The sequence below is a fragment of the Lygodium microphyllum genome, chromosome 20 (assembly GCF_053477565.2).
Source record: "Lygodium microphyllum isolate KBCC chromosome 20, Lygodium_microphyllum_v1.1.10, whole genome shotgun sequence".
NCBI classification, from domain to species: Eukaryota; Viridiplantae; Streptophyta; class Polypodiopsida; order Schizaeales; family Lygodiaceae; genus Lygodium; species Lygodium microphyllum.
Window position 1 is genome coordinate 131,896,256 of NC_141154.1, and position 21,488 is coordinate 131,917,743.

The window sequence follows — 21,488 nt, forward strand, 5'->3', positions numbered from 1 at the left end:
AGCAAGCTGTGTTGCCATGAAAAAACTGCTACTGCTCCAGATCAGGCTGCTGTCCCACTGCATTCTAATCATCAATAGATGCATTATCAGACAATCATAGCTTTCCTTTGAGTATTCTTGTTCCTCGTCCCGGTCATTGTAACTGTGTAACATTTTGCTGATTTTCCCAGTCACAACAACTTGTACTTCGTTTTTCTATGCATCTGCTTTGAAATCAGTCCCATTTTGCCTTCGTGAATTTGCCAACTGTTAGTTCCACAAAGAGCACGACAAAACTGATAGGAGTTCCCTAATCAGTCCCATTTTTTCACCCATGTTTTCGCCAACTATCTCTGACATAAACAAAGACCATACATGCAACAAAGCTGCTGGAATCCTCTCTGATTAGTCCTTCATTGTCTTCAATGCAAGGTTGCTTTGACCAGCCATGGCCTTTTACGAAACAAACTGATTTGAACCCTCGTGCATAGAGCATTACACATGCTGATTGCCCAGCTGACCAAGGTTCAAGATGGACCTTTCCACTGACTAGACACTCCTGATACACCAAATGATGCCCCATTGCAAACCCTATTACAGGTCCATTGCAGATCAGCCCCAAACTCCTTGGGACAACTAGTCATACACCTGGATCAAGGTTCAGGACGACTTTGCCTATGACCAAGGAGAAAGCACTCCTGATTCGCCAAACCATGCCCCACTGCAAATTCTGATGTTAGTTGCTCCAAATCATCCCAGAATCCTCACTGATTTCTCCATGCATGATCCCTAAACTCAATCCAACTATGTTGCCCCACAGTTCCTCTCACCAACAGTGGCATTTCACCCAACAAACCATACTAAATCCACTCTAACAGCTTCCCACATGCAGCATGATATTGATCTCAGACCAAACCCTTGATCGCATGTCCATTAAACACTGCATGAATGCCTAATTACTGCTGTACATTCACATGCAATTCCAATTTCTGCCATAATCAGCCCTAATTTTCCCTAATCAGCAGAAATCCTAATCAGCCATGATCAACAAAACCCTAATCAACACTGGTCAGCAAGTTTCTATTGGCCCACATGTGAGCAATAGAGAGAGAGAGAGAGAGAAACATACAAGAATGCTCAACACAGTGTTGATCAATCAATGTACTCAATTGAAATGAATCGAAGTCCAATCAATCAAGAACGTGCACTTTGCAGAAGATGTCTTTAAATAGAAAACCTTCAGAGCAACTGTACTAAGTGTCCTAAGAATGAATGACCTGATTTACCACAAATTACAGCAAACAATAAATACACAAATCTGAAAATGCAAACTTTACCGCTTAATCTTGGGCAATCGACACCTAGTTGGCCCCAACAATCAGGACCCATTGTATAACTAGAAGGTTGTACACTGAAACACCGACTAATCTCCTTCAATCTTCAATACAATTGCTGTCAAGGATGACCAGCACTTCCTAAAATCAATTTGCCCCTTGATTGTACCACAATCCCAGCACAATTGGGTCTTCAATCTCTCACATGTGGGCCACAATAAATTGAGAATGGGCTACCACTCAAATCAGCTGCAAATTTATTGCCTTTGGCTGCTACACCGAGTACAAGGTCTTCAATAATTGGGCACAAATCTCAAGGTGACTGTGGAAACCCTAATTTGTTGCTATAAATTAGGGTTTCAGCAGCAATTTCTTCAATTGCTCTTTACCCAAAGCTACAAATGACAAAGAACTATTGGGCGATCGATGGGACATGAGAGAGAAATTGTTGATTTTTGTTGCCCAGATCAAGTCCCCAGCAGCCCGAACCCCTATAGATGTTGTCACCAGCAACCTGGCCACTTCCAGGAGCAGTCACCTACTGTCGGTCTGCCCCCTCTTATCTGGAAATGGCCTCTTCGTGCTGGCGCCTACAGTCTACAGCCTCTCCTCAGCCCCTACCAGCTTCAGAAAAACTGGAATGGCCCTCAGCCAGTCCCTCAAATAGTTCTCATCCAGTTTACATGGGTACTTTTGACAAGTGACAACCTATTTTACCACTTGTTAGCCTTCTAATTTAATTTCCAGCATGCCCGTTCACATTTAATGGGCCAACCCTTTAGTTGCCCCAACATTAATTGGCCTTGGCCTAGCATTAATTTATTAATTAACACCTAGTCCCCCAATGTAACACTGGACAGTTAATGGCCCAATTAATGGCCTAGACCCAAACCAATACCAAGCACCCACACGTACCTGTCCCAACATAAAATTGTACAACTTTTACCAACATCACCCACTGCTACTCACTTGGGGTACTTAGGCTGTCAACATGACTTAACTGACTTGCACTTCACATGTCCGCAACTTAAAGCCAAAGCTTAGCATTAAAAATACACATCCCGATGTCAGCACCATGTTGCATGTGTATTCTCATCATATAGCCTTCATCCATACATATCATTGTGCAGAGCACCCCTAAGCAAATTCTAAGCTATCTCCATCAGCAATTCTATCACATTTTCCTACTTCTTCAGCCTTTTACTTCGTCAACAACACCTTGCACAGGTAGTTGGGATAGTCTTTTGTTTTATGCCATTGGAATGGACCATCCTTTTCTTTCCCCCATAGGCACTATTACTCCCACAATTTTTTTTTTCATTTTTTTAAAACCCATAGTTCAAAGTGATTCCATCGGCTTTGCAAGTCCTAGTAAGTCATTGGGCAGCCAACAAGCCTCCTTTGTCCGATGCCTTCGCCTCTTTGGGGTGGCCCTTTGGACACTGAGGTAAGATAACCATCGCCTCTATAGTCTTGATAGGTTATTGGGCAGCTAGCGTCCACCCATTGACCGATGTTATGGTTGCTTTGGAATAGGAGATCTTAGGGTAAAAATGCAAGGTGAGCTAGACTTGCAGTCCCTTTCTGGCATGAGAGGGGGTGTTAAGCTGAAAAAGATTGCATTACATATTAAATCTTCATTAGCTCATCAAATCAGTCCCAAAATAAAAGAACACCAAAGTTTCTATGTCCCATAAGGCAAATATCTGAACTTAGGGAGAATCCACATCTATGAATAAGAGGTTGCCTAGCCTCTCAGCTCAGCTCATCCCTTGTTTGCACGTTATTAACCACCAGCCCTCTTCGGTTGGCTGTCCAATCCCAAGTGACTATTGCCACGTCATCTACAACTCTTCGCACCCTGTCCACTACGCTTACAACCATGCTACGTTTGCACTTTATGCAAGCCGCCTATTGATCAGCCAGCTAGCATTTTCTGCATTGCAAGTCCATTCGGGATCAGATTCACCTTCATGGACTGTCACCCAGCTTCCAAGGATCAGTTGCCATCACTTATGAGTGGCTATATAGCTGCATTTATTAGTTCCAATCCCAAAGATTGCTGCATTTTGGTTTCTAGTTCACTACCCTTCCACTTTCATTCTAATCTCAACTCACACTTGTGATTACAGCGATCACGATTGTAAAGAGATACTCGTCTACAAATAACAAATACAATCATATCACAAAGCACAAACTCATAAAAGAACTCAATAGAGTTAGGGTCATTGAGGGACGATGAGCACAAAAGATGAATGAATGAATAATGAATAAACCAAGGCTCAATGTAGCAAACACACTAGGCAAAGAGAATATTGACCCTCAAAATCTCGTGTCTATACCACCATTCAAGTGCAGCCACTACACGTGCCACCGCTACTATTACATCCTCGGACATCCGGATAGGCGCTAGTAGCATTGTTTAGAGTGGTCATGAAGTGACATGAAAAATAAGGAAAGAGTATAGAGTATCTCGCTCTCAGTCTATGGAATCCACCAAAACTCTGTCAGCTATCTCCAACTGAGTCAGCATGGTAATCTTCGTCTCCATCGAGCAATCGTGGCACGAATGTGTCGCATATGAGCATGCCTACGTTGTCGAGCAAGTACCCTAGGGTGTCATGCTCGGCATAATATTGTAGCTCTGTCTACTATGATGCCCCCTGATGATGTCCCTCAATGACGCCTATCAATAGGAGATGTAGTGTCTAAGGTGACAATGGCCGAGGGGTTAGCTATACTACAAAAACCTGTAACTACTTTCTGGAGAGGTGGACATGGCTGCGATTGGCTCCGATCCCATAACAATGCTACTCTTCCAATAAGAAAATACCCAAACATCTCTGGTCCTCATAGTCCACCCGTCTCAATGGTCCAAAGCCCTCCTTAAAGAGGCAATGGTAGCAGCCTCAGATATCATAGTATACAGTACATCTACAAATGTAGTGTTCCTCTATCTCTGGCTCCCATCCGCAAAGCTGGCATATCCTCTCATTTGCTGCAACATGACTCATCAACCTGTCTCAATCATTAGCTAATGTGATGAGGTGCAAGTCTGTCCAATAGCAACTCGAAGCCCATGAGAGAGTTGAGCATCCATATATCTCAACCTCACTATGAAACCATCATGGGAAAACTGCAAGAAGTGACACTGGTATTGTGCCATCTTCGTGCCTAATGGGAAAGGGGCTTTGGACCAAGTCCTCTCTGTCTCCACTTTAGTGATGTTTGCTTTGATCACTCTATTCAACTCTGAATGGTTGAGACTCAAAGTGGGACAATCAAGGTTTAATCGAACAGTATCAATCTATCTATATTCATGCCATGCAAGTTCAGCCACGTGCTCATGTGTGCGTGCCAACATTGTCTATCTCCCTTTGTTGCAACCTGTCTTGACGACTCCAAAGCTAGCCTAGGGTATCAATCTTTAGGTAGCTACCATATCCTCTCGAGAAAAGTGATTACGTAGAATAGTGTCTCCACTACCATGGGTGCCACATCCAACTCTACTCGAATGATCTCTTGTGGTACTGAGGCTTTTGCCCTTATCATTCGTGCTATCATCATGGCCAGCGGTCTCTCCATATGTTCCCCACCATCATAATGTTGTGCTTCAAGTCTGTTACAGTCCATGAGAGGCACCCATCTAGTATGATAAAGGCTTGGGGCCCAAATGGCTACTCCATAGAGTAGCATGGGCATAACTAAAGTGTCAAAGAGAATCAATTTGGTACACGGCTCCTAAAACTGTATATATGCACACTATCACTCTAGAGTGCCCAAAGCTACATATGCCCATGCAAGCCTAGCCTTTGAAGACTCCTTCCATGAAAATTGTGGCCCTTTGAAAGTGGCCGCGAGGTATACATATTGTCTAACCATTTCCACAAACTGACCGTCATACATAAAGTGATGATCTGAGCGTGTCACCCAAGTTGCTAAGGTGTTAAAGTCCATAATTTTAGTCTTTCCAAGATTAACCTTGAGGCCTTTCTCTTCACAAAACACATGCAATGCATCCAGATGTCGTTGAAGCCCCTCAAGTGAATTTGAGATAAGCACAATATCATCTGTATATAGTAAAATTTGTATGAATACCTCTACCAAGCTAGCTTCCATACCACCCCATCTCTGTAAGTAATCTAAAGTCTCATCAATGTACAATCCAAACAGCAAAGGAGAGAGTGGACAGCCTTGCTTTACACCAACCGTGCCAGACCTTGAGTCTGTTGTGCCTCCAAGCACTCATACTCTACCTATAACTATCTCATACAATATATAAATACACCACTGCATATCCTCTGAACCCCAATGGTTTGCAACCTCTACATGAGTCTTGCACATGGTACCATATCAAAAGCTTTGTGGAAATCCACGAAACAACAATAGATTTTTTTCCTTTGAGATTGTCCCTCCTCAATCAAGGCCCTCAGCGTGAATATATGGTCTAATGTATTGTATCCTTGGCGGAAGCCAGCTTGTCCTGTAGACCGTATCCCCTTTGTTTCAACCCACCAAGTCAACTCATGCTCCACAATAGAGGCATATATCTTTGATAACATATGGCCAATCATAATAGTGCAGTAATTGTTAGTGACCAATGGATCTCTGCTCTTAAAATCCGGCACTATTCTGTGGTCACACCAACTTGCTGGATACCTCTCACAAACAGCTCTATTGAAGATATTTGACAAAACAAGGGCCAATGCATAGCATGTAAGTGCAAAATGTTCTGCCACAAGGCCATCTTGATCATGTGCTCTCCCATTCTTTAACCTCCAAATGGCATATCTCACCCTTTTTTCCGTAAAGAATCCACATTGTGTTGGCCTAGAGTTTGATAGACAAGGAATCTGCTCTTGTGATGGAATATCATTCAGTACACTAACATGTTCATGCCATACCATAGGTGATGTCAACTCAATTGGGGATTGTCTACCATGGAATTTCCTCCATATCTTCTTGCTATCTGTCAGTAGGACATGTATTTTTCAAACTTATTTTTGAAACCTCACTTAACATGTGGATTAATTTTTAATCACATGATTAAGTAAATGTTGCACATGTGGGATGCAACTGAGATTAAAGTAAATTTGCGAGCTCGAGACCCAAAGAAATCACGGAATGTCAAAGGCAAAAGTTGCTATAAGTTATGCTGCACAAGTACTTGGTGGTATTTGATGCCAGTTATTGGCCTAGGTCATCCATTTGGCCGTAAGAGTCAGTTGGTGGCACTAGAGTAGTGGCGTTTACTGGTACCTAACGCCAATCTAATGGTCAAAGATGGTACAGAGACACTCAAGAATGGAATGCCTAGCCAATTTAATTATTGGCCAGTCTGATTATTTTCCAGGGCACCGAAATAATTATTAGAATAATTTTCAATATTTAAAGGCTTAAAATTAATATTTAATTGTGAAAAATACAAAAAAAAACATTTAGAAAAGTTGCTACTTGTCAAAAATGTCCATGCAAGACTGAAAAACCTCTTTAGAGGCTGGAGAGAGGCATTTTTATAAATTCAGCCTGTAATACAAAGGGAGGGGAGACTGTTGGTCTGATTTGCAGCCATTGGAGGATCTCTTGAGGTTGTCAAGGACAGGAGAAGACCAATCAACAGCAAGGGACAATATCTACGAGCTGTTGAGAGCAGGCAACAGCAGTAAATGACTGATTTTCTTCAATTCTTTATATCTATAAGCTGTTTTGGCAAGGCAATAGCTACATTTGACTGATTTTCAGTCATTCTTCGCAACAAAACTCTGAATTTTCTTTCTCTACAGCTTCCCTCTCATCTCCTAGCCATTTCATAGCCTTGCTCCAAAGATCTTAGCATTTGGACCCCTGGAGGATGAGAAATTTCAAATTTCTCTATTGTAAACCCTAATCTATAGCAAAAATTGGGATCTAGCAACAACCTCGAGAAGCGCGCCAAAAATTGGAAGCTCCAAGACTTGGATTCAATAAGGCTGAAGCTGTTTTTAGCCTATTCAGGTGGAGAGACCAGCAAATAATTGAATTTGGGGCATTTTCCACCTCCATCAAGCGGATAAAGGCCAATTGATTGCCTGAATCAAGGGGCAAATCAAATTAAAGACTTGCTGGTGATTCATCACAAGGGGGGTTGGAATACCGAAAGGGATCGGGAGAATCCCAATGTAAATCAATTTCTTCTTTAATAAAGCTAAAGAAATACCGAAAGGGGCATCAATACCGAAAGCATTAATTGTTTGCTGCTGTAATTACGTTGTAATCAGGGATTTACCACCCGTCCACAGAAGGAAGGCTGGTTTCATGGTTCCATTGCCGGAACACCACTCAATCCCTTGATTTGGTGGGCCCGAGGCACCTGTTTATAAGCCAAAGCTTTGTGCTAGTGCTGATTTTTACTCTTAGCTTTGTGCTAGTAATATGTGAGATGGATTCAAGCAATGATGATGTCTCTTAGTATAAATGGTCACATGGGAATGAAGGAAATGCAATGCCTGACCTCGGACAAGGCTCAAATTATGGGCAGCAAGCTGAAAGTGTTGTTGTTGAGCAATATGCACGGCCTTCAGGGCATAAGGAGACTAATGACCAGCAAAGTGAAGAGGAATTGGATGACCAGTTCAAGAATCGAATGAGGACAATAACAAATCTCTTTGCTGAATTGGCAAAGGATCCTCAATTTACCCGATTTTTGAATGCTCCAAAGGAGGACAACAAAGGCAAGAAGAAAAAGACGTCTATTACACCTTGGGGACAGCAAGATGCACCGAAGATAATGTCAAACCCTTCATTTGAAGCTCCCAAAGATGCTAATGAAATAAAACAATAGGTACCTACGAGGCAAGGAATGCAAATGCAAGGCCATCACGAAAGTGTCAATCCAATGGATTTTGGACAACCATGCATGCATGCTATGATGGGGCAGCCAAGATATTTTGGTGGAAGCACGATTTTTCATGCGATGGTTGGACAAGGGCCGCATACAGGAATGTATGGCACAAATCCCTATGGTATGCAACAACCAATGCACGGTGTGCAAGGCCCAATGTATTCGCGTATGGCCGGAAATATGCAAAACCCTATGTATGGCAGCATTGGCTTGATGCCTGGAGCACAAAGTAGCATGTTTGGTATTGCATTTGCACCCCCGAATGCTTATGATGCTTAAGGAATGAATGTTGATCATGCAAATGCTCCGTTTGGCGTTGGTTTTGATAATGGTGCACGAGCCAACTTCATCTCTGTTGACATGGACACCGGTCTAGGCATCAGAGAGGATGAGATGGACCCATAGGGAAAGAAGGTTTAATCACAACATTGCTATTTGTTCCGATGTGGCAGTTGCGATACTCCATAGAAAGGTAACCCAAAAAAAAATTGAAATGGTATATAAAGGCCATGCAAAGCCTGTCACACCGCACATTGAAAAGCTTCGGTTGTACATACAAGGACATGTGGGCATCAAAGAGTTCTTCATTGCTCCACTTGAGGGTTGTGATGTATTGCTTGATATGCCATGGTATCACCGTATGTATGTAGTGATTGATTCTCGTGCAAAAAAAATCATTGTTCAACATAAGGGTAAGGTACTCACACTTGAATAAGTTGAAAGGTGAATCTCTCCCTGTTGTATCTACAATTGCCATTTCTAAAGTAATGAAAAATCATCTTTCAGCGTACTTGGTTTTTACCAAGGATAAAGATAATAGTAAGAATGTTGGGAACATGTCTAAGTTCGAGAAGGATCGCATGTCATTTCTGAAAATGTATGTTGATTGCTTCTCTCACTCACTTCCAGGGCAACTACCGCCTGAAAGGCCAGAAGATCATGGCATAGATCTTATCCCTAGAAGTAACCACCTAATAAGCCACCCTATAGAGTCACTACAGCCCAATAGGATAAGATTATGAGTCAAGCAAATGAGCTATTAGAAAAAGGGTTGATTCAGCCCAGCTCGTCTCCTTTTTGTTCTCCAGTGCTTTTGGTGCAAAAAAAGGATGGTTCATGGCGATGTGCATTGATTATCGTGCTCTGAGCAAGATCACAATAAAGAATCACTTTTCGATTCCTCGGATTGATGATGTTATGGATAGATTTTAAGGGACAGCCATATTTAGCCGTATAGATTTGAAAAGTGGGTATCATCAGATATGCAATAGACCGGAAGATGTGCCTAAGACAGCTTTCAAGATATCTTTTGAATTGTATGAGTTTCTTGTTATGCCTTTTGGACTTCTAATGCTCCTGCCACTTTGAATCGGATGATGGATCGTATCTGCAGGCCACATAGAGGATTTGAGGACACTTTCTTTAATGACATGATTGTCTATTCAAAGAACGAGGCAGAGCATAAAAAACACTTGGAAATTGTGTTCAATGAACTGCTTGGGCATAAACTGGTTATCAATGACAAGAAAAGTGAAATTTTCTTGTATGAAATCCACTTTTTGGGACATATTGTATCAGCTAATGGTATTCGCATGGACCCTGCAAAGGTTGAGGCAATACGATCATGGCCACCCTTGAGGAATGTGCATGAGATCCGCAGCTTCTTGGGTTTATGTTCTTACTACAGAAATTATGTGCGCAGGTTTGCTGAAATTGCATCTCCATTGCATGCCCTACAGAAGAAGGATGCACCATTTAGAAGGACAACGGTGAAAATTTCAGCATTTGCAAAGTTAAAGGAAAATATGACTTCAGATCCTGTGCTTGTGTTGCCCGATCTAAGGAACTCATTCATAGTTCAATGTGATGCATGTGGTAATAGCATTGGAGCTATTATTATGTAGGACGGCCGAGTTGTGGCTTATGAGAGTCAAATTCTCCACAGTGCAAAAAAGAATTTACGAGTCTATAAGAAAGAACTCTTGGTTGTAATTCATCCACTGTCTACATCGAAACATTATTTGTTGGGGGCTGATTTTACAGTGCAGACAGACCATCAAACCTTGAGATACTTTCTGACGCAAACAAAGTTGTTAGAGAAGCATATGGGCAAATTTTCTCTCGATGTTTCATTTTCATATTGTACATATTGATGGTAAAAAGAATGTTGTGGCTGATGCACTGTCATGTAAGCCACAAATTTCAGCCGTCGGCATGGTTTATTACACTGAGTTAGATGCCATGAAAGAGCAATATGTTACTGATTTAGACTTTGCTAATGTTTATCATCAGCTTTACAATGGCCAAAGGCATGAACACTTTGTGCTATGATGCATGGACGACTATGCGTCACGAAGCAGTTAAGGCCTAGAGTTATCACTAAAAGTCATGTTCCTCCATATGCAAGACACAGAGGTATTGATGCCACGGTCAAGACAGTGGAGCATTTCTTTTATTAGCCAGCTTTGAGGCATGATGGAGTACAGTTTGTTAAGACATGCATCGTATGCCAGAAGGTAAAGCATGATAGGCAAAAGATTCCGAGTTTATTGCAGCCCTTGCCTATTCCAGATAGGCCTTGGCAGAGCATTGCAATGGACTTTATTTTTAAGCTTCCTAAGATAGCTACAAGGAATGATGGAATATGGACTATCATTTGCAGTTTTAGCAAACAAGCCCATTTCATTCCAATGAGAAGGAAAATAAAGGCTAATCATATGGCATGATTGTTTTTGCAGCACATCTGTAAGTATCATGGTATCATTTGCAGTTTTAGCAAACAAGCCCATTTCATTCCGATGAGAAGGAAAATAAAGGCTAATCATATGGCATGATTGTTTTTGCAGCACATCTGTAAGTATCATGGTATGCCAGAGTCGATCATTAGTGATTGAGACCCCCAGATGACCAGTTAATTTTGAAAGGGCTTGTTTGAGAATATAGGTACCACGCTGAAATTCTCATCATCCTTCCATCCGCATACAAATGGTCAATCTGAAGACAAGTACTGCTCCCACTGTGTCTTGTGGTCTGAAACATAGCACCTCAAAAGATCTAACATTGTGAAATTTCCTTCCAACAATACAATGCATAGTTCTACAGGCAAAGCTCCATTTGAAGTGGTTGAGGGTGGCAAGAAGATACCACCTATTCTGCAAACTAAGAATAAGGTCTTTGAGACTAATCGATACGTGGAAAAATGAGATGTAGCCTATGCAAAGATAAAATATACACTTTAGAGATCGCAAGAAAAGCAAAAGAACACACCTAATAGCCACAAACGTGCTTTGCAGTTTGCAAAGGGTGCTTATGTATTGCTGCATTTTGAAAAGGCAAGGCTAAAAAAAATGAAAGGAAGAGAAAGATTGTATCCGAAGTTGTGTATGAGATACTACGGGCCCTTCCAAGTGTTGGAGAAGATCAGCGATGTGGCATATCGCCTGAAATTACCTCCACATTGGCGGATACATAATGCCTTTCATGTCAGCTTATTGAGGCCTTTTCATGGTGATGTGCCAGAGGATATGTCTGTTGAAATTCAGCCTAAGGTTGATAAGCTAGATGAGATTTTGGCATATAAGAAAAGAAAGATCAATGGTAAAGTTTCCAAGAGATACTTCGTAAAATTTCAAAATTATTCACCAATGGATGCCAAGTGGATGGAAGAGGATGACTTGGTAAACCATCCTCACTTGTTGCAGCTTTACCTAGATGCCTTTCAATTAGAGCCAACTTTAGTTCGGGCTCCGTCAGGTTCAAGAGAGCAAGGATCCGGAGTATTGCCCGATGCTCAAGGGGAAGGTAGCACTTCCCCTCCTCTAGTTATGGACAGCTCTTGTATGTAGTGGATCTCGGATGTATTCAGCATGCATCCAAGGTACTGCGCTGACAATATGTTTGCCATGAGATCACTACATGGTGTACTAGTCACTGTGAGATGTAAGCAGATGAGTATGAGTTTCACATGAGCATTGGAACTATAATTTTGCATCAACTTATAATCAATTTAGCATAAATTTTGCCTCAATTTTGAGACAAATTTTGATCAATTTCAGCTCTGTTTTTTATCAGCTTAAGAACCGTTTATGGTCACTTTTTGGATCAATTGTGCATCAATTTTTGCACAGATTACAAGTCAATTTTTGCAATGAATTTGTGATCAGTTTGGAGCCACGTTTGCAACAGTTTGTGATCAGTTCTCACATCAACAGGTGATCAGATTATGCTTAGTTTTCAATGGTTTACATCTAGTTCCATGGACAACAGCATATGTTATGATGCCATTGATGTTTTACCCATGGTTTATGCTTGGTTTTCACTATACTATGATTTGGTTTTGCCAGATGAGTTGAGCTCATGAAAAATGGACATGTCACATGATAATTTGGCAATGTTTTTCAGATTCTTTGTGAGTCTTATGCTATGTTATGTTGGCTGGTAATTTTCAGCATATATTGGGCATAGAAATGGTTGAACGACAGTGCGCAATGTCGTGTTGACTAGGATGCCCTATGGAAATTCCAGTATAGTACTTTGCTTTTGATGCATTTGGCAATGCAATCAAGGACGATTGCAAGGATTTCAAGGGGGAGAGCTGTCATGAGGACATGTATTTTTGAAACCTCACTTAACATATGGATTAATTTTTAATCACATGATTAAGTAAATGTTGCAATGTGAGATGCAACTGGGGTTAAAGTAAATTTACGAGCTCGAGACCCAAAGAAATCACGAGATGTCAAAGACAAAAGTTGCTATAAGTTACACACATGTACTTAGTAGTATCTGGTACCAATTGTTGGCCTAGATCATCCATTTGGCCATAAGTGTCAGTTCATAGCACTAGAGTAGTGGCGTTTACTGATACCTAACGTCAATCTAATGGTCAAAGATGGTACAGAGACGCTCAAGAATGGAAGTTGCCTAGCCAATTTAATTATTGGCCAATATGTAAATTTTTCAAGATACCAAAATAATTATTAGATTAAAATTCAGTATTTAAAGGTTGAAAATTAATATTTAATTATGAAAATGCTGAAAAAACCATTTGAAAAAGTTGTTTCTTGTCATAAATACACATGCAAGACTAAAAAACGTCTTTAGAGGCTAGAGAGAGGCATGGTTATAAATTCAACCTACAAGAGAGAGGGAGGGGAAGCTGCTCATCTGATTTGCAGCCATTGAAGGACCTAATGCTACCAAGGGTAGGAGAATACCAATCAACAGCAAGAGATAGCATCTACAGGCTGTTAAGATAGGGCAACAGCAGTAAATGACTGATTTTCTTCAATTCTTTACAAATACAAGCTGTTGTGGCAAGGCATCAACTACATTTGACTTTTCACAACAACACTCTGAATTTTCTCTCTCTACAGCTTTCCCTCTCATCTCCCAGCCATTTCACAGCCTTTGCTCCAAAGATCTCAGCATTGAAACCCCTGGAGAATAAGAAATTTCAAATTTCTCTGCTGTAAATCCTAATTTGCAATAAAGTTTAGGGTTTAGCAACAGCCTCAAGAAGCGTGCCAAAAATTGAAAGCTTCCAAGACTTGGATCCAACAGGGCTGACGCTGTTTTTAGTTTATTCAAGTGGAGGGACCAGCAAATAACTGAATTTGGAAAATTTTCTATCTCCATCAAGCGGATGAAGGCCAATTGATTGCCGGAATCGAGGGGCAAATCATATTAAAGACTTACTGGTGATTCATCACAACAAGCGGAGTTGGAATACCGAAAGGAATTGGGAGAATCCCATTGTAAATCAACTTTTTCAATAAAGCTAAAGAAATACCGAAAGGGGCGCCAATTTTGGGACCAATCGGGTGTGCATTATCCAAGATCAGTAGGCAAATTTGTATTTTCAAATTTGCATTAACTGTTTGCTGTTGTAATTAAGTTGTAATCAAGGATTTATAACCCAGCCACGAAAGGAAGGTTGATTTCACTGTCCCTACTCAAAAAGAGTTAATACATCTCAAACTCTAGTTACGCTAGATAATCCCTCTTCTTTTTCCACACAAGACCATAAAAGGCATTCCTTGCATCCTTGTGTATGCATGTCCCTAGTGTAATATTCCTCTGTAGGAGTATCCTAGTCTGTCTGCACCCATCATCATACCAAGCATTTTGAGGGACAATGCATCTGTGTGTTATAGTAAAGCCCATCTTACATGGAAATGCCTTTATAGCTGTTATATGTAAAACCTTCGCTAGAGATTTAGTAACATCCTCTAGTCATTCATGCTGGTCTAGCTGGCTTAAGCCATCTCATACTGCATCACTATAGATATGCAAAGTTTGATCTAGAAACTCATAGTGCCGAAATGTGTATACCTGTGTGTATATGTTTCCTGTATTTCACCACATGCTAGGATGAATTTTAGGATTGCATGGTTGACTGCTATACCAATCGACTTGTTAGACATCTCAAAATGCTTAATTTTCAGAATTAATGCCGGCAACCCCATTACATAGTCCACAATGATGGCTTCCTTTTTGCTATTCAAACAAGTGAAAGCATCCACTCCCGACCATTTCGATAAGCCATTGAATATAGCTAATCCATGAGCACTTCTTAATGCTAGCAAATCGGATCCATATGATATCATCTCCTTATTTTGAGATGTCCTGTCAAGCCCTAGTTCATCCAATGTCAATTCCTTAAACATCTCATGTCCAGTATCATAAAAGACTAACTACTCACTTTTTGTTCGAGCATTAAAGTCTCACATTAGTAGTATGTCCCTAATGCTTGCATACCTCGTAATGTCCTCATTTAGTACTTCAAATGGTGATCCCTCCTCAAGGACAAATGTTAAATTGACAGGTGAAAAGTAACATACTACAACATATAGATCCCTTGAGCACCCTATCCTCAATCTTACCCATAGATATCTAGCCTACACATCTCGTGACACCACATGAATCATGTCTTGGAGGCTCTCATTATAAAGAATAGCCACCCCACTTGACCCTCTAGTTTCTCCTAGCCTATCACACATTCGGAGGGGAACCAACCCCTTCCCTTTTTCAAGAATTTATTGAAACAAAACCACGAGCACTTAGTGTCTGAACCATATACAAAAAGGCTAATTTGTTGTATTTCTAAAAGCTCATATTTGGAAACCCTAATTTTTACAACTCCGAGCAACAAGTTGATTCTCTTCTTTAGTGCTTGAATTAAATCAAGCTAAGTAGAAAGTGTTTCTTGGATGAGAGATAGATAGAATAGTACAAAGTATGCGGTTGAAATTTCAGAACGAGAGCTTGTTTCAAATAAAAATAGAGTCCTCCAATATATAGGTGTAGAGCTTAGATGCTCAAAAGTGAAAAGCAGAGATTACAAACAAGTGTTTGTTGAAAATGACAAGTGTAGGAAAACAAGCAAGTGTAAGGACACTTGTCTCTTTAAAATGACACGTGTCCTCTTCTAAATACTACATATCACTTTTCTAAAAAAAGAAGCTTCCAATCCTTTTACTGTAAAAATCTTTTAAATGGTTAAAATTTTAAGATAGCTGTTGAAGACAATTGTTTCTTGTGAAATTCTGAAGCCTTTGACACGAGCAAAATTTCCATTTTGAGCAACTTTCAAAAATAGTAACCAATTGCCAAATTTAGCTTTTGGAGAGCTTCATTATATAGGTTCATCGATTCATGGTTTGTTTCTTCGATCATAAGCATCTAATTTCACTTTCCTAAACCACTCATTATATAGGCTTCTAATCAATGTGACTATCTGAGCGTAAAAGTCTTAGCCATCTGAGCTTTCTATTCAATCTAACTGCCTGACTAAAACTTTTAATTTCTCTTGGGCATCTCGTTAATGACGACCCAAGTATAAGTATAGGGTGTTTTGGCCATTGGCCACCCTTAAATAGAAAGATGAACATTTAATCATATCTTGAAATACTTAAATAATACAAATGGCCTTTCAAAATACATGAGCATCAAATTGATTTGGAATCATTGAGCCAATATGTCTTGATAATAATTGATATACAAAAGGTTTGTTACATCTCCATAGCTAAGACATAACATCTATGATATTTTCTTATTGTTGTACATGCTTTTCCAAGACTGCATATTCATTTATTGTTGTCAAATTCCCTACAACAACAGCATTTCCAGATAGTGTACCTGCTGTCCTTGTTGAATTCATTGCCGTTCCACCATTTATAACAGCTATACCAACATTTAAGACACCTATATCTGCATATACAGCAGCTGAAAAATCATTCCTACAGTACTACAAGCATTTTCAGCAGCCAATTCATCATTCTTTTCATCTACCATCATCTCCTCTTCATCTTCAAATCGTGCCCTTGATAACATGTCAACCACTAGATTATCACTGCCACAATATGCTATAAATCAGGGCTCGATGACTTAATATAAGTTATCCAACGTAACATAGTAATGTCCAATGTAGCACAACTGAAAATCATGCCTAATAACAATAGACAATCTATTTCCACAACTACATGAGCTCCCACAAAGTACACTCTTATCACATTTGAGAGTTGTTACAACTCCCCAAAGCTCTCTCTTCACTTGTGGATACCGCCATTGCCTCTCATTTAGCACCTTCGCTCCAAATCTGATAGCATACCTATTACCTTCAGCATCATGTTGTCCAACCGCCCACCTAATACCAATCAGGCTTGATCAAATGTGAGGATAATAAACCTTCAATTTGCATAATCTGCCTTCTTCAATGTTGGTGCAGAATTCAGCAACTTCTTTAATTTCCGAATAGCCTTCGTATGCTTCCTCTCCCAATGAAACTTCTGCTCTTTCCTCAATAACTTATAAAGGCTTTTAGCCACATGCGCGAAACGAGGAATCAATATCAAATAGAAGAACCTTCTGACTTCCTACAACCTGTTAATACCACCAATCTTAACTAGTGAGAGCTTCCTAGCATAAGGGCCACACATATGCCCTACAATCAGCACCTCCTCAACACCAAAGATAAGACTTTACACCCAATCGAGTGAGATGCACTTCCTCTAATTGAGTCAAAATCTGTTTGTAGTCCTGTTTGTAGTCAACTATGAGGTTAGCAACAAATATCCTGCAACCTTCTCATCCAACTCATTCTTCTCATGCAACTCACTGTCCTTAACAGGGATATCATCAAGAAAAGACATGGTGAGTTGTGGGATATATGTTGAGAAATAGGCAAATGATGTAAGCTACAGGAAGAGGTGCTCTATATCCCATAAGCACAATGAGGAGAGTGGAACAAGCTGGAAAGCTATATAAGGTTTACTTAACTCTTATTTCAATGGAATGCTATTGTCCTTTCAATCAAGTGTCAGTGTCATTGTCCATACACACAAGAATGTGTTTATGAGTCCAAGTCTCAATCTTGGAACCTAATTCACTTGTGTGACACTTAGTCTTGTCTATATCTATGTCCTCATGAGTCTTGTCTACATTTTCCATCCTCCATAACTCATGCCATGCTCTAGATCCACGTCTTGTGACAATATAATCAATCAAGACCTTATGTATTGCATTCATCATGTGGACAACTAAGTTTGTCACCCCCTATGGAAGGGTACTCTCATCATCTCTTTTTCTCTTTTCCTCTACAATAGTATCCATGTTATGCACCTTAGCCAAATATGCAAGGGCTATAAATGAATCTACTAGAGCATCCCATCCAATCACACTCTGTATATTCTAACTAGCAAATAACAATTCAACTTTAGTTGTCTTTCCCTTCTTTGCACAATCCAAAGCACAAGACCAAACTTCGAATTTAATGGCAGCCTTACATGTACCAAGAGAACCATCTATGGCTGCAAATGCATTTCTTACTGCCAATTCCTCAAGCCACTTCTACATAATACCTTTATAAAAATTTGGTTCAAGAGGCAGCCTTGTCTCTCTTGCATGAATTTTTCCATCTTTCCAAAAGACCAAATTTTTTGCCTCTACATCACGATAAGCCACACAATCACGCTTTTCATGCTGAAGTCTATCACACCATATACACTTGTGTTTCCATTCTTCTCTTGTAGGGCTTTGGGCTGCTGCCCATCCCCTTTCCTCCACTTTTTCATCCAATTCTAAATTTTTTTCCATTCTTCTCTTGTAGGGCTTGGGGCTGCTGCCCATCCCCTTTCCTCCACCTTTTCATCCAATTCTATAACCTTCAAACTAAGATCATGCAATCTCTTCACTAACTTATCAATTACCTCCTCTTTTACAGATGGACCAGCATGCATAACTGGCGGATCAGCCACAAAAACAATTGGCTTTGCTGCAATTTCCGGTACTTTCACAAAGACAACAGACTGGTGGATCAGCCACAAAAACAATTGGCTTTGCTGCAATTTCCGGTACTTTCACAAAGACAACAGACATAGTCCCTGAACCTAACCACATTTTCATTCTCTCTCTTTACAATCATATTTGGTGCTTCTGCTTCTGTTATATGTACCCCAATCAATTTTCGGCCCTGTCTCTGATGTCTCATCTTCAAAACAATTAGTCAATTTCTTTTGCATGAATAGATTTGCAACTTTTAAGAACAATTCAATTTTCTAACCATCTAACGACTATTGGTCATCAACATCCAACTATGCATATTGGCTTTCAAATTCACGGAGAAAAGTCGTAGCTACAAGCCCTTTATTGGGTCTATCTACCCAATCCACGAAAGATTTACATGTTACCAAACCAATGTCTTCAAGGAAAAACTCTTCTCTAAGAACTTTCTTAAAGACAGACCAATTCAGATTCTTTCTATACAAATCTGTGAATCGCTCTTTCAGTGCTTGTACGGCAAGACAAGCAAAATACCAACTCCATGCATACAAGAAAACCCCATAAATTTCCATTTTTTATGTATATACTCGTACATAAGTCGATACATTCTACCCATTAAATTGCTTCATCTCTTGTTCGAGCCTGCAAAGCATTCACAATTGTAGCCTCAAGCTTCTCAAAATCCTGCCTTCTTTGTTGTTGTTGCTGCTGTCGTTATTGTTGTTAATACTGTTGCTGCTGTGTTTGATACAACAAAGTTAAAGGTTGAGCCACTTGTTGCAATACATCACCTATACCTAATCCTAAAGCTCCTAAAGCATCACCCATCTCAATGCTCCTTCCAACAACCTTCACATCAGATTCACCAATGTCAAAGTGAGTAAGGTTAAAGGTCTACCACAGGGGTAAGAGATAGAAGGCCATAGGGAGATTCAATGATGGAACAAGAAGAAAGAGCAAGGTTTAAGAAGATTGATAGAATCAAGTGATACAGAGAGAGGTGAATCCCAGTGATTTCATTTCATAAGCTCAGTAGAGCAATCATCCTGTAATACATGTCGTACATCTCATAGGACTACCAAGACAAAGGCAAAAACATACACTTGGGACAATCGCCCAAACTATGGCTCAGAACACACACTGATATATGACATCTCTATTGAACATAATCCAAAACCTGTAGGGATCACCTCATAATCTCATACATACATCAATCTATCAGTGATAGATGGCAACAAACATCCACCAAAGTCAAGGCATATGACTAGTAATGCAATAATATCTATCAACACCCTGTACGTACCCTCCAAAGCACTTCAGCCCTGTACTTCCAGTTTTATTACAGCAGCAAACCATGGTGTAGATGTTTCCCCAAATCCAAGAAAAACTATCTTTGTGGTTTTACTATGTCTACCAAATGTCAAAAACAGTCCACATGTAGCTCTCAATCCTCACAAAACAATCCTTTGATGTCCTTCAAGTGTCCAATAATAGAGAACAAGAAACAGGCAATAGACCACTTGAGAGACCCCGTAAGAGCTTCCCAAGAGCAGGGACAGCTTGCTGTGCCCTGTTCTTGACTGCTGTATACAGTGAATTCTGGCCAAGAAAACACTTGAATCTCCTCTCCCAAGGTAACTCTTTGCTGAACCAAAGTACATGCTAGTTGTAGGTGAAGAGATTTTTCAAAACATAGCCTTTTTCAGTCCTGAAAGAGGAAGAACTTTCATGAACAGCCATAGGTATGCTGTACTCTATTTTGCCCTGGTTCTCTACAGCCCATGAAGCTCCAAGAATCAAAGATAGACTTCCAAGGTAACTCCTTGCATCCCTTTTCCACCAAACTTGTGGCTCATCTCTCTTGCTTCTCTCTCCTCCAACCACCAAATCATCGCGTCCCCTGCATCTCCTTGTTTTGCACTAGATTGAACCGAGAACAGCCTCACATACAAATTCATCAAATTCAGTCCCCCCTTTACCTTAGCCAAGTCACACAAAGGTCACTTTACTACCTAAAACATGTCACTTGAAGACTTGACTTAGATAAGTGTCTTTCTTAAGTCGTAACCGACTTCCCTGTGCTATTCTTCCCCCAACACTTGGACAATCATGCAAGAAGACAACACTACCGAAGTAAATGAGCTTGTAAAGCCCGTCATCCACTGACCTGCAAACATACACTGAAATCTTGAAGATACAACGCGTCGTACGCTTTCAGACCATAGACATAAAATCCTATGACAACATGATATCTATTCTCATACTTTGTGCTAAAGCACTTGGAAAGGTCTCGTTCTTAAATTGGAGCAAGATCTAGTACCATTACAAGTCAATACATTTAGACATCACTTTCATGGTGGTTAATTGGGAAAAAGAAGTTCCATCTAGCTTGGAAGTACCTACCAATAAAAAACGTGCATGCAGTGCATGAGAAAATTATGTAAAAACGAGGGAGTGAAGACCATGTATTGATGTGTGAAGCTGGATAGTAAAGTAAAGCATCAATAGTGGTGTTGATGACAAGCGTTCAACAATGGTCACCAACAAGACGCACCATTTGGATTAGAGAATCCAAGTGTAGACATAGGCAAAACAAGTGCCAATGAAGTACATACTCCAAATAATTATGAAATTGGATGTGTCATGCGCACCTCCATGTCCTCTCCACAACAGTTCACAAGAACCCTGAGTTGAGACCATCCCTCAATCTATGCACGCCTCAAATACAATAGACATGAAGAACTCAGAGACATTTTCATTTACCTTCATGCTTACACAAGAACCTCGAGTTGAGACCATCCCTCAATCTAGGCACACCTTAAATACAATAGACATGAAGAACTGATTGAGACATTTTAACTTACCTTCATGCTTCTCTTTGGTAGTATTGTCTCCTCCTCCTCCTTTTCTTCTTCTTACGATAGAAGCATAGAAAATAACTTATAATTGCTATATACCAACTGACTTGACATTAGTTAAGTGCACCTAAAATCATGTTCAGAGACTGTTATACA

The 21,488-nt window shown here is 40.2% G+C and overlaps 1 protein-coding gene across 3 annotated transcripts in view; it reads right to left on the minus strand.

Annotated features, from left to right (window-relative positions):
• LOC148019403 (calmodulin-binding protein 60 B-like) overlaps nucleotides 1-21,488 on the minus strand; it is a 37,678-nt gene that overhangs the window by 2,831 nt on the left and 13,359 nt on the right. The window contains exon 8 of one of the 3 annotated variants that reach the window (XM_087661046.1): nucleotides 707-21,459. The exons of the other annotated variants lie outside the window; for them this stretch is intronic. Within the exon in view, the coding sequence (XP_087517172.1) occupies nucleotides 21,446-21,459 (14 nt within the window). The 3' untranslated portion in view covers nucleotides 707-21,445. Of the gene's footprint in view, nucleotides 1-706; nucleotides 21,460-21,488 lie in introns of those variants that run through there. 3 annotated transcript variants of the gene reach the window in all.